This window comes from Plodia interpunctella, chromosome 23 (genome assembly GCF_027563975.2).
Source record: "Plodia interpunctella isolate USDA-ARS_2022_Savannah chromosome 23, ilPloInte3.2, whole genome shotgun sequence".
Taxonomy (NCBI): Eukaryota; Metazoa; Arthropoda; class Insecta; order Lepidoptera; family Pyralidae; genus Plodia; species Plodia interpunctella.
Genome location: NC_071316.1, coordinates 4,302,232 through 4,316,292, shown reverse-complemented (window position 1 = coordinate 4,316,292; position 14,061 = coordinate 4,302,232). Strand labels below are relative to the sequence as shown.

The 14,061-nt window shown below is 35.7% G+C and overlaps 1 protein-coding gene across 2 annotated transcripts in view; it reads right to left on the bottom strand.

Annotated features, from left to right (window-relative positions):
• ci (cubitus interruptus) overlaps positions 1-14,061 on the bottom strand; it is a 100,072-nt gene that overhangs the window by 8,782 nt on the left and 77,229 nt on the right. For both annotated transcript variants that reach the window (XM_053762984.2, XM_053762985.2), the window contains exons 5-8: positions 2,431-2,523; positions 1,752-1,955; positions 893-1,079; positions 373-658 (exon numbers count right to left, since the gene is read on the bottom strand). In XM_053762984.2, coding sequence (XP_053618959.1) covers positions 373-658; positions 893-1,079; positions 1,752-1,955; positions 2,431-2,523 — 770 coding nt within the window. The remainder of the gene's footprint in view (positions 1-372; positions 659-892; positions 1,080-1,751; positions 1,956-2,430; positions 2,524-14,061) is intronic.

Genomic DNA, 14,061 nt, shown 5'->3' with positions numbered 1-14,061 from the left:
AATAAAACCTTATTTTTCATTCTAGCCAGTTCCCGTTACATGGGGTTGGGTATCTTCGTTAAGTCAGGTCATGCGTCAGGTCGAATGAACCTGAGCTGTGTTTTCATTCATTAGGCCAGTTTCAAGTTATTTCGGTCTATTTATGGCACATACTAAAAATTCTGTAACAGATTTGAATGCCTTTGGTGATTTATTAATTACGTTACTTCACTCCCAACACCAAGCCACTAAGGTAGCCCATCATTAGTGGTCATGTATAGAATCGCATACCAGTTTAGTTTAAATTCACATTAGTAACACTTCCTCATCTTAGCAATCGACTCTGGCGTTCGGAAGTAAGGACCAAGAGTTTCAAGAAAACAAGGTACTCACCCAATGACAATTAGTCTCAATGAAGTCACCAGGCTCATCTTTAGAATCCAGTCCATCATGGACCGTACTCTCAGCCGCTGCCGACAACGGTTTATTGTTGTGAATCTCCCTGTTCATCAGACTTGGAGGGGACTTCCTCTGGATGTTCGAACTGTCGGCCTCCATGACGCTGGTGACCTCGGGCTGCTGGGGGGGCTGCATGTGAGGGGGGGTGCCGTCCAGGGTCAATCCAGGTCGAATGTCGACCGGACCCATCAGGAGTTGCGTTGGAGACGATATGTGAGATCTGTTGGGTAACGAAAAGAATATCATTGGACTAAATTTATTTATTTACTCGTATGGCAGTAGTCGCTGTTACAATTAACTAAGGACATTGATGTCGACGAAAAAGTTTATTCCCTGTTGTCAAAATGAAAAGATTATGAAACCTTCTGGTTCTATAATAGCTTTATTTTGATTACTGTAGCTATACAACTGTATAGCTGCTAATTTGTGGAGTAATCAAATCAAAGTGCAGTACCTATGAATGCCAGCGACAAGATGCGCATGCGCGGCGTGCTGTGCGGCCGCAGCCGCCGCCTGCTGGTGCGCGGGGTCCAGCAGCACGCCTCCCGCCAGTACTCCGCTGCCCCCCACTACTCCGCCTCGCGCCAGCAGCTGCTGCGCCAGCGACGCGTGCGAGAGGGACAGCGCTGGTGATATTGCTCCTGGAAGATTTAAAAAAGATTTTATTAGTAGAGGCTTTGAAGTAACACCTTTGTTTCACAGGTATGTCTCATAACAGCTATACGTTATCTGCTAACTCAGACTACAGTACTTTTAAATAATCAGTAGTAAACATGTGTCTCGCCACAATTCGGGGTATTCGTATATGTGGTGTTACACAATATTGTAACTATAATTTGTTTTGTTGTCTTCTATGTACAATAAGTTTTTTTACAAAAATGTCATTTTTGAGAAGCTTTTATTTTGTTGTCAGAGAGATCTTATTGCATTGAATGTGTGACAAAAAATCATGACCGTGCAGTAAAATGCTAAGGAGAATATATGAAGCCGTTCCTGGCAGCACCATGTGGTCATGCTTATGATAATAATGCATTGTCATCCAAACAAAACGTGTGCACAAAAATTCAGCTCAATCGGTTGAAGATCTGCTTCAAAATTTTGTTGCTAGAAGGGACATACATAGTTACATTGCAAGTTAAATAAAAGCTGGTACAAACATCTCCGCTCAATAAAACTGTGTGACAACTAATTGTTTTGTAATAATTTTCTGTTGGTTTTTTCTATAAATTTTGATGATGATACCGGCAAAGTAATGCCGATGATTGCCAGAAAATAGTGCACAGATGACACTATATTTAGGTCTGTTGTCTCACCAGCACTGAGATGTCCATAGCTTCCTGTGGAGGCGGCTGAGGGGGCCCTGACAGCCAGGCTGGCGGGCGATGCCCTGATGACGGCAGCCAGGTCTAAGGACTCGGCAGAGTAAGGACTCCAGGACACTGCCCGCTTGCGATTGGCCGAGGCTCCGATAGCGCCCCCGGATAGTCTTAGCCTAGTCGGTGAGGCTATTCTAGATCCTTTCAAAGAAATTAAAGTTTAAATGTGTTATTTTCGGGTTACTACGATTTCTCACTAAACGTTTACTTGTAGGCGTATAGAATTTAATTTAATTTTACCTTACTGATATTTTTAAAAGTCTGTATTTATAATCGTGGCGAATAGAGTAATGCTGTTAACCTTGCTGACCGTTTGGGCAAAGTAATTCTTAGCCAGTCAAAGGACACTTCCTATTTCTAATAAAAGTGACGAAGCTACTATATTCGAATCTTACTCGTGCCACATGAGTTTGTATATCAAACTGACTGTGAGAACGAAAAATGGTGAGGAATGATGGTTTTATCAGCTGCATGTAATGGAGTAGGCATTAGTAACACTTCCTCATCTTAGATGGCAAACCACATCATCAAAGTTGCCTGGTCCCTCCCGGCCACGACCCTCAGTCATGAGGAACACGATCGTAAGAAGAAAGTTATCTAAATAAGAATATAGTACCTTCTAAACTGAGCTGGAAGTCTTGGCTGGCGAGAGTACTGCCCGCGTGTAGCTCAGGATGCAGGCTCCGCGCTGCACTCAGGTATTCTAGACCTGGAACAAACAGACAAACAAATTAGTACATGATAATATACATTTTGTCGATGGCGATACGATTTGGTGGTTTCTGAGTAGATGATGATTAGTACTGTGTATTATTTTGGAGTTGTTTATGTTTTAAAATTAAATTAAAATCATTTATTCAGAAATTAGACCTTCACAGGCACTTTTTCACGTAATTTTTTATATTGATTATATTTGAACGACCACTGCTGAGAAGAAATGCCGAAAGAAGTTTCTTTCGGCATTTCTTCTGAGTTCATTCGAACGATGTAATCATGCCAAAATGGCTTACCATTAATGTTTCTTACAATTTTTTTTTCTAATAGTATATGTATATAAAGTAGATAGTCAAAATCTTTGACTATGTACATAGTCAAAGTTTTGCTATTATTCGGCTATTATTTTTCACAAAGGTTAATAATGATGCATCATCAATACAATATTTATCTTCAGTATTATTTATTTAATTCCTTAAAATATTTATTGTACCTAAATAGTAAAATACAAATTAGTAAACTAAAGTTTTCCAAGATCGTGCAAATTAGTTCAAAACTATTAAATAAATGTACACTCGCTTACTACTTGTTCGACAACGACTAATTAACTTTTATCGTGTAATCTAGACAAGTCGTGTCAGACGACATGGTTACAGGCTTTAAGCGAGAAAAACGGCGTGTGGTTCCCGCTCTAGAATAGGACCACTCTATATACCGTCTAGAACATCGTACGAGGCGACTAAGGGATTATTTTTCTTATCTTATCTAATACTGGGTGACAGATTTTATTCAAGTCAGCTTAATGCATCTAATATGACTTTTATGACTCCCGCCATCTTGTAACATGTAGTCGTATACACACTAGTGAACTTCTGCAAGTGCGCAGGGTTTCTTAACGTTTTCCTTAAACCAAAACGGATAATAATAAAAGGGATCAACTTTCACTACCGTGCCCCTAGATAAAATTCTTTATAATTGATGGGAGCATATAATTGATGACTGGCTAACTACATTCCCAAAGAGGGCAGGCCGGTCAAGGTCAATCATCACAGAATTTTCTTTTTAAGGTATATTTTAAGAGAACCCATGAAGTGTTTTGAGCCGTCATCTGATCTCCCTACATTTCTAAAAGGGCAATAATAACAAACTAAATGAGCAGAGTTCCCAACGCCTTATTTATTGTCCGTCCTCTCGTCCTGCATCATTGTAGTATGCAATATCTAAATTCCTGTTTGGTCTATTGCAAATTGAGATGTCAACCGAACCAGTTGGAATATAAACTGCCTACTTAGCGCTGAGCGGTGATAAATAATGGCCATGTAGGTATGTGTTTTACGATCTATTTCTCGAAAATATGGACAACTAAGTTTGTGATGTCCTAATATGTCTGGTCTAATTGGACACCCGATGCGTAGACCACTTTAATTTAAAATTTATTTCACATCTGTATTTTGAAAATGCTGTTGAGAATTTATTGTTGATTAAATAAATTGAAGTATATTATGTAATTAAAAAGACATAATCAATCATTTATTTCCCTAAGCACAGATTAAATAATACCCCAGTACCCTAAGTGTCGTAGTTTTATACGGCTGTAAAATAATTTCGTAATGTATATAGATGCATTCACATATTGCATCATAATTTACAAAATAACTACATAAATTGAGTTTGTGTAAATGATGCAACAAAATAATCGTTTTCAATGAGCAATATATAGAAAGAAAGAAAAATAGTGAATGTCTAAAATTTGGATACCAGCTTACTAGACACTTGTTTAGTTAATTGCTATCAAAACTTGAGACAAAAATTAAAGGGATTTTGTCTTAAATTTTTCTTATTTTGCTTTTGATGCTGGTAAAACGCTAACAACCACCGGCGGATGTCCAATGATTGAATCGAAAACGCAGATGATTTGTAATTGCACTTCATTAATCGACTCAATCAGGTCATCTTTCATCGCGAGGGTCCGACCAATTTCTTAAATCACTACGATACGTTCGAAAACAAACACTCCGGGCGCAGACCGAAAAAGAAAAAACAAAACAAGTGATTTGTCGATCACGGCTCTGCCGGTGTTCCGACCAGAGCGCTCATTTTAGCCCAAAATAATAGGCCCAGCTCAAAGGCGTGAGCGACCACCAATTTGCCGAATAGCAAGCAAAAATAACACAGCGCCGATTCTCGAAAACCACACGAAAATAACGCATGTGGTCCTCTTTTGACGCGCCGCTGTGTATCCCAAATTTTTATGTCTTCATCCATTGTGAGAACCGACTATCGCGGATAAAAAAATAAATATCGATTCGGATAGTCGATTTCGAATTCCATTAGTGTGATGGTCACCCTAACGACATTGGTATAACCGCGCGCAAAAAGTTCATTCGAAAACTGTCCTTAATTCTTTTTTCGATCGTCGAATATCGATCGAATTCGTTTTTGTTCGTTAGACGTACTTGGAATTGATGTATTAATTTTTATCTGAGGCGATTGGGCGTAAAATTAGTATTTCGGCGTCTAGTGGTTCCGCGGTCGTGTTATGCGTTGAAATATGAATGTCAATGGTAGAGGGCGGCATCTTCGGGACTTTGTAAAGGTGTATACTAATGAGAATGTGTTGGTAAATTATGAGTTTCGGTTGTTATTCCAATGCGCGGCGAGATGAAGGTTCTTCCATGTGAATTCGTAATGGCGCTAGTTTACTGCTCTTAAATATTCACAGCCGTATTAAATGTGATATTTAAATCTTGCCTCTTGATTGTGGGCAGTTAATCTTTTTGCTTAACTTCCTTGAGCTTTTTACGCAAGTAAATGTCGCATTTTGTTGATCTTCAACCGCTCTCTCCATTATATAGGCACTATACCACACCACATTTAGTACCTATTTAATAAGCCAGCCTCTTTGTTGAGTATTAGATTTGAGTCAGATAAATTGCAATATTTATTAAGCTATATTTAGTCACTACAGTCCAACACTCACCAATAAAAAACGAATCAACATTTGTAAATTAAGCACCATAAGTGTTATAACGTCTAAAAACAGCTCATTAAACCATCAAATGTCATAAAACGATTAGTAAGATCACGGAGGCTGCAAAAAAGCATCCGATTCGTGGACTACTAACGAGGTTTTTATGCTTTAATCAAAGGTTTCGACGAGACGTTGCAGCAGGTAGACTAACAGATATGATACGTACGAAGGGCGTCACAAAAAATAGTCTCGCTGACTTTATAATTATAATAACCGATGTGTTATTATAAGCTGATGTTTTATTCATAAAACTTTGAATTTACCGACTTTGAAATACACATGCATAACATTTTAATACTTAAGTAGTTAATAGTTAGGCAATAATCATGTGCTTCGCTCATCAGATGTGCTTGTGCATAATTCTACCAGAAATGCAAAAGTTTGGATGTGACTATGTTTGTTACTCAATCACGCGGGTTCTATTGCTATACGGGTAGAATAAAAGTAGGCACATTTTTATTCTGAAAATCCTACCAGGACGGAGGCTGAGAGAGAGTTGCGATGAATGAGTATCAAATACAAAACTGTCGACAAACTGTTTCACAGTTCATTGACAGATTATGTAAATATTTAACTGTTTTGTTCAATAAATAAATAAAAATTATAAATTTCTGGTAATAGATTGTATCGCAACGACAGAAAGTTACATTAACAACATAATTTTACATCCCAAGATATATTGCTTTCTTCTTCACTCTTATACAACTCATATACAGCTATCTTACTTCGCCGTCTTTTTCGAGGTACTCCGCCAGGCATAATTTATACATACAATTTTTGTTTGATTTTTTGATGAAATTTCTTGGAAATGGTTAAGGACTGTGGTTAAGCAACTGGCCGGTTATTAAACGTGTGATTAATTTCTTCAAATTGGGTATGAAATTTGGTAGGTCAATCAATCAAGAATATTGAATGGATATCGCGTACGCCATAATCATCTGTTATCTGAAATGTCTTTTTGCCGCTCTTATACATCACAATGCCTATACACAGTAGCAGTTTAAAGTGATTAATATAGATTAATTATTTTGAAATGAACCAGAATATTAAATATAATAATTAGGGCAAAAATATTACTAAATTATGTCACAAATTTAATTATATTAAATTAAGCGAATAAGCGCTAAAAAGCAATAGCTTTTTATCGGCTGTAATAAATAGCAGCTGATAGACAACTACATAATTCCCAAAAAGGTTTAACGTCCGACAGGTGGCCGGTCGTAAAATCACAGGCAAATCTTCAAAATTTTGTCGTTTGTTTTACAAGCGGCCTTTCTTCGGGACATCACAGCCAAGAATGCTACCAAGCACACTCTGATGACTATCATGATTGAAATTTTAATAATTTTAGAAAATTATAATCATAAACGTTACTTAGATAATATATTACGATATTATTCTATTTTAATTAGTATTCTAGATAAGTTACTATGCTACTATACAATCAGCTCTGTCGTCTAACAGTATTTACACTTCACAAGGTAAGAGTTATCGCTTAATTAAGTGATAATTGAACATTCCGGAGGATTCACTGTAATTTATATCTACACTAATTAAGACTAACTTAAAACAAGGGTAGCAAAACTACTTTAAAATGACCTATACTTGTTCCCCGCTAAATCCGGAACAGGGGTCTTTTAAAATGGTGACAAAAAAAAAAGGTAAGGTTAGAAAGAGATAGGAAACAGCAATCATTGAAGGAAATTTAAAACCGTAAGCAATGCTTTTCCGGTTACATGTTCGTATGTTAATTACTAGCTAAGTGGTTTAATAATAGATCATTGGTTCCGTACAAATATTTTTACAGTGTAGCGACTTAATTGCTTTGATTGACTGTCGTCGTGATTTACTAAGATAAATTTTAATGTGAGTTTGGTGTGATCTGCACAGAATTTTATTGACATCTGAATAAGTGTATTTATGATAAAATAATAAAACTAAACAAATAAAATTAAATCGAACTAAATTAAATTAGGTATATTAAAAACATACAAAAATGTTTATTTATTTGTTAGTAAGTAATATTCAGTATTTCGCTTGATCCTAGAAATATGTTCAAGAGAACATAAATCACGCGGTTCCGCTCGCTTCCAAGAAATCTCATTAACAACTTAGCACATGTTTTTGCATCTGTGGTTTCCGCATATTTTGACTGAACGCACCCAAAACTGAACATTATGGTGTCGCAAAAAATGTGTCGTCTCTGTCTAATTATACGAAAGGAAAAGGAGATACAAGTGCTGTGAAATTTGAGACGACTGTCGCTTTCAGGGACAAGAAATTGTGCTTGTTTCGATTTATTTAATATATACCTTTGTTTTTGTTTCGATTGCTGCAATTCGTGCGTAATCAAAAACTCGAAATCAAAATAAATACATGAGTACACACAGAAGCTTAAATCACACAAAGCAACGAGCTACGAAACATAATAAAACATTTTTGAACGTGTCTAAATTGAAATCCATTTAACAAAAATAACGAACTCTCTGACCCGCGACTAATCGTCAAATGAATAACACAACGGCTTAATCGGGGAAATATAATCGATTTCGTACGCACAATTTAGTTTCCTAATCAAATTAAACACATATAGTGGTAAAAAGAGTTAAGATTCTTGTATCGAGCGCTAGGCAATTTACTCTATGGTGAAGATTTAAAAAAAACTTGAAGTTTTCTGGGAACGATTATGGAAGTGTGGTGTGGGTGTTACCGATTGGTCTGAGACACAAGTGGAAGCGATCTTTGTTTTTATAAAACAAAAAAACACACTGTTTACTAAAGTTAGATGAAACATTTTATAGAGAGGAAAACATATAGTATTTAGTTTTAATCATCATCATATCGAGTGCGTTATTGCTAACACTGGTGTTAGATTTTATTCAGGTCGCCTAAAGGCATCTGACCTGACTTTACGATTACTTACCTTCATCTAGTGGCAGGTAATCGCATACACGTTAGTGAAACTAAACTGTCAACCAGTGTATGTAGTTTTAATTTGTAACCATCTACCAGCAGGGAGAGATGGCGGGACATCATATGGCGAGCTACACCTGCCTCCCAGAGTCAAAAAACATGTGGACCATGATACGAATAAGGTCTAAACTATCCTTCACTTCCACTGTTGGGCCGTAAAAGCCTAAAACATCAACACATTGATTTTAATACGAGTACATTAGTGTTTTTTGATTACTGGATACAAAATAGAAAGAAAATATACCTATCATAACTATATTTCAAGATTAAAAACACGAATGTATGGAACTTCATATTTTTCAGCCCGTTGTCTCCTGTCGCTTATGGCACACGCGCGCGGCCTACGAACAAACCCGTTCCCGATGTCTCAATCTCAAAGACCGGATCAATCAGCGAGCGAGGTTTTTTCACGTCTCTGATTGGACAGGTTCTCTACCTCTTCCTACTAATTGAACGGCGATAGAACCTCGCTAATAACTGTCTCTTATCTTTACACCTTCACGCGTCATTAGAAAAATGTGATCATGTGCAAAACGACAAGGACACCTTGTGATCAAGTGACAAAAATTGGAATAATTTGGAGAAGACTAATTCTTTTGTCATAATTTGATTTGATTCCTTTGTCTCTCATTATTCATGATTATGATGATCTCATTATTACGATCAAGAATACACGACTCGAAACACGACTCAAGAATCTTCTTATTCAGCTTCAAAATTTTTTATTAAATTGTAATTTTACTCTAATTTTAAATGTTTTCACACAATCTATATTTTATGACTTTACTAAATCATCTTACTTTTTCAAGGTTTGGAATAATATGTTGACATTATCCAGTTATATGTTCCGCAGTTAATGTTATAGGCACATTAAATGAAAATGCTAATTACTACTGAACATAAAGATAATATTCCACCTGCCCTCAACTTGCACTTATCATTTTAAACTATGAGGTTATCATTAAATTAAATACAAATAAAAGAAAATTTACTGAGTGACTCCTTAAATAATAAAATAAATTCGTCCATTAGTATCGATACAAAAGCCGGAGAGAAATTATCGCTATTAAAAGAGCACAGAGATAATATTTTACAGCAATACAGAATAGAGTCAGCAGGGTAGTGCTGTATTAATATCGTCAATCATGGCACATGTTACTTAACGTAGTTTACAATGGTCGAGTTGTTGAAGATAGTCAAGTTGCAAGTAGGAATAAAGGAAACTCATACATATTGAAAACAATAAATAAATAAATATATTAGGACAAATCACACAGATTGAGCTAGCCTTCGCCCACAAGTTCGAGACTTGTGTTATGGGATACTAACTCAACGATACTATATTTTATAACAAATACATATATAGATAAACATCCAAGACCCGGGCCAATCAGAAAAAAATCATTTTCCATCATGATCCGACTGGGGATCGAACCCGGGACCTCTCGGTTCAGAGGCAAGTACTTTACTTTGGCACTGCGCCACCGAGGTCGTCAAAAAATATAGGAAGTCAGAAAATATACCCGTATTTATATTATTGAAATCTATGGCACCGACAATACCGACAAGTTCAAGATAAGGCTTATACGATGTAGAAAATAACATTTTTAAGAAATGTATTAACAATATTCTTGATTTTTTATTATATTTATTTGTATTTAATGTTATTAAATAAAGTCTGATAATGTTACTGATTCCTATCACTCCTCGGCAATCAGTAAGCTTGACACAGACAAATATATATGCTTGTGATCACAGACCAATATCTGTGATCACAAGCATATATGTTTGACTGCATTGAATATTTGCTGTGAAACCACTCACTCGACTCCACATATCAACTCGGCCAGTGTAATATCTGTTACAGAGCGGTACAAATAAAAGCAAATGATAAATAGGGTATAGTTTTGTATTTATTTAACGCAATATTTTATCGTCGCTCTTAGATAACTCATCAATTTTTAGTTATCATGTTGAAAGCTTGAAAGTGATTCCAAATTGAGTCTATCAATTTATGTGTGAGCTTTTAAAAATAAAGCGAAAAACATCTTGGTTCTTAAGGTTCTTTTTTTATTATTGTTGATAAATTTAGATAGATAGATGAACTCTTTATTGTACCATTTACAAAGGGATCATAAGTTTACAACAAGGTATTTAGACATAATGAGCGGACTTATCGCAATTATGTATTTTATATAAAAAAAATAACCAACCTTTTGTTGGAAAGACAAAGAATTGAACTAACTCTCCCTCTTACTTAGTTCACTTTTCTCTCTTAACATAATTAAATAAATTTACTTTTGTGCTGGTCTGGCCAGAAAGATATGCAAACGGACGGACCTTGCGAAGTGGAGAAGAAAATGTAAGAATGCGGTTCCTGGACTTCAACGCTCTAAGGCTGAGATGGAAACTGAAAAGTGCTCAGTGAGTGATGAAGACTTTCCGCCAATGATGTATTACGAACAAATAAAACTAAAAACATTAATTTACAGATGGTTAGAGACCATAAATAAAACAGCAACAAATTTGAATATTCTATTCCATAATATACGAGTATCTATGTTGATATACAAAAACAACAGTTTAAACATGTTAATGAAACAACAGACGTGTCAGTTAATGATTTACTTAGGCAGTATAATTGTATCGCAGATTTCATTTAAAACTAAGAAAGAATCGGAATTTAAAAAGGAATTTGACACTTACAGGTTTACACGGTGCAATCCATTCTTTTACATATTGACCTGCTGATACTTTTTGATCTTGTCGCGGTTTAATAATATTCTGATCAATACTGTATTTTCTGGTAGATATTTCATATACATGTTATAGTAATGTATAAATAAAGTCATGGTTGAACCTAAACTCGACTTCTGTTTCAACGAATCGCGCGAAGCCGGGAACGAGGCCTTAATAAAAATAAGACACGATAATCACCTAACGTGTCTTACAGTTACATCTAAAATTTGATTGAAAAACGAAACATAAAGCCATAAAATTAAAGGGTCCGAGATCAAAATTAAGCCTTCTTCGTTTAAAATGCATTAATCCGGTCACTTGTCATGCGCCGGCGCAGGCGCTGCATCCCTCTCTAAAACCCGTTCCGATCCCACTCTCGCCATGTCGTTGACAAAGATAAACTTTGAGACACTCTTTGACAATCGTGATTTTTAAAAATGTACACTAAGTGGGTTCCGTATAACTATGTTATATATTCTAAGTATAAAAATGTTTCCTTTGAACATTATATTTTCAACAAAATTTCAACATTTAAATTTGTTTGTAGGTACTCAAGACAAAATCAGTCGCAGACACATTTTTTGAAAGTTGGTAAAGTTTCGATACGTAATTTCATATGTTTTCCTTCAAGGCTACCATAACCTTTATTTCTAAGAGTAAATTATACTATATAGATTCCCCATTTATACAAGAGTATCCTAAAAACCGATCGGACGTGTCGGCTTGCTCGTGACATTTCGTAAATTGGAATTGGTTGCAGAAATTTATTGGCGGGTAAAAAAGCAATCAATCTTCGGAAAGCCTCATTAAAGCTGTGGGTCCTCTGACTGTAATTGACATTTAAAATTAATTTATCCTTTGATTGACAGCTTCTAAGAGACAACCCGCTGCATCCATTCGCATCTAATCGAGTGTTTCCGATTCTTTGACATCTGTTATCGCTCCGTCCTTGTCGCTCGACGGAGCGCGCAAGCCTTTTTCGTTTTTCACTTTGGGAGTAACATGAACTCTCAATCTCTCGCTCAGTTTTTACGCTCAGTTAAACGAGAGTCGGCTCTTAATTTACGATTATCGAACGATGAAGACATATACATGTATCGATTTAACCCCTATATATGTGTGTATGGTTATAATAATTTTTCGGTACATCGACTTTTACGATAGCTGCATTTAAAATTTTATACTCTCACAGTCGCACATGAAATTTCGCGACTTGGATATTATTGCAATTGGAGATTTTGATTGCTTCGAAATTTTTTGTTCTCATTTGTATGATATTAAGATCGGTAATAATGGAGTTTAGGTGTATTATTTTGACGTTGATTGGCAGCTGCAAACCTTATGGCTTTATTAAATCGTTTCGTAAGATTGCTTCAGGCAAAAACCGAGATAGATGCAAATGTGGTGATTAACATTTCGATAAGAAATGCTGGCATAATGAAGGGCCTCCGATGGGACAACTTTATTAAAAAGGCATTTACTACATGTATAATTTGCACATCATTACGCTAGATATCCTTGAACTGTTTTACATTTGATGCAACTAATATTTGCATTGGATGAAGTCTGTAATTTATAGATCTGTAGAAAATAACAAGAGTCATCTTTAAAGTATTCCGGTCGGCAACGCCGTAGGACAAGAATGATAAGTCTACAAATTGAGTGAAAAAGTGTCCCAATGAACCTTTAAATTGTTGCCTATATAAGTCTCAGGAATACGTTTCCACTTTACATCATCATTCACGGTATTATCTGATGGGTTTAAATCAACCGACACTGATTCTTGAGTGTTCGCAACCAGAGTACAATTTACATTGTTTACATACCCGACATAGCTCGTTTTATTTGCATTCACTTGTTCAGCTTTAAGTAATGTTACAGTACTATTTACTTCAGAAACTACAACTCTGTTACTGCAACTGTAAAGCTTGTTGTTCCTTGTATCTTGATGTTCGTTTGTTTCTGCGTCGCCGTCATCTTTATTGTCTTGTTATTAGGGTTTATTTTTAAGTGTTTTTCTTTTGCCAATGGGCAGTTATTTGTTTTAAGGGGGCTTTATCACAGCACGTAGGCTCGATTTGAATAAAAATACAATTTATATGTGTCGAGGAGTTCGGTAAGGCCGTGTTGGGTTTCGAAGCCGGTCCGACGGCTGGCTCCCAATTTGCTGGTGCATTTCTGAGTAAGTTATTAAGTTTCGGCTTGTCACTTCACTTGCGAAGTTTTGCGACCCAACGATTTTGCAGCTTCATTTTTATAACGAACTCATTCATGTGTGTCTAGAGACTATATTATTTTTTTATCTCTCACGCTGTTGTAAAATATGAAGTTTATTGGTTATATTTACCATTTTTATTTCCCTTTAATTATATTTGTAATCTGATCCAAGAAAACTTTGACTATTAACACAGTAGCTAATGAATCGTTTATATTAATTAACCAAATCTGATAAAATCTCAGCTTAGTATATATTGACATACACTCCATATTCTATTATCTTCAACCTTGATCAATTCTATTTTTTTTTCATTTGCGATATTATGTTCTACGCAATCTATTTCTGCGTATATTGCAGCAATGATGTCTTCATTTTTTTGTCATTATACAGCCATTTTTCTTGCAGAAGGCGTGTTGGAACTGGTAGCTGTCATTATAAATCATACTTCAACATTTTAAAATACAAGCATTCATACATCATTATTAAAATTCTATGTACTTATTTTTGTACAATAAAGTTATTACAAACAAAAAAAACACATGATAATGCTTCCAAAAGCCAAATTAGAGGAC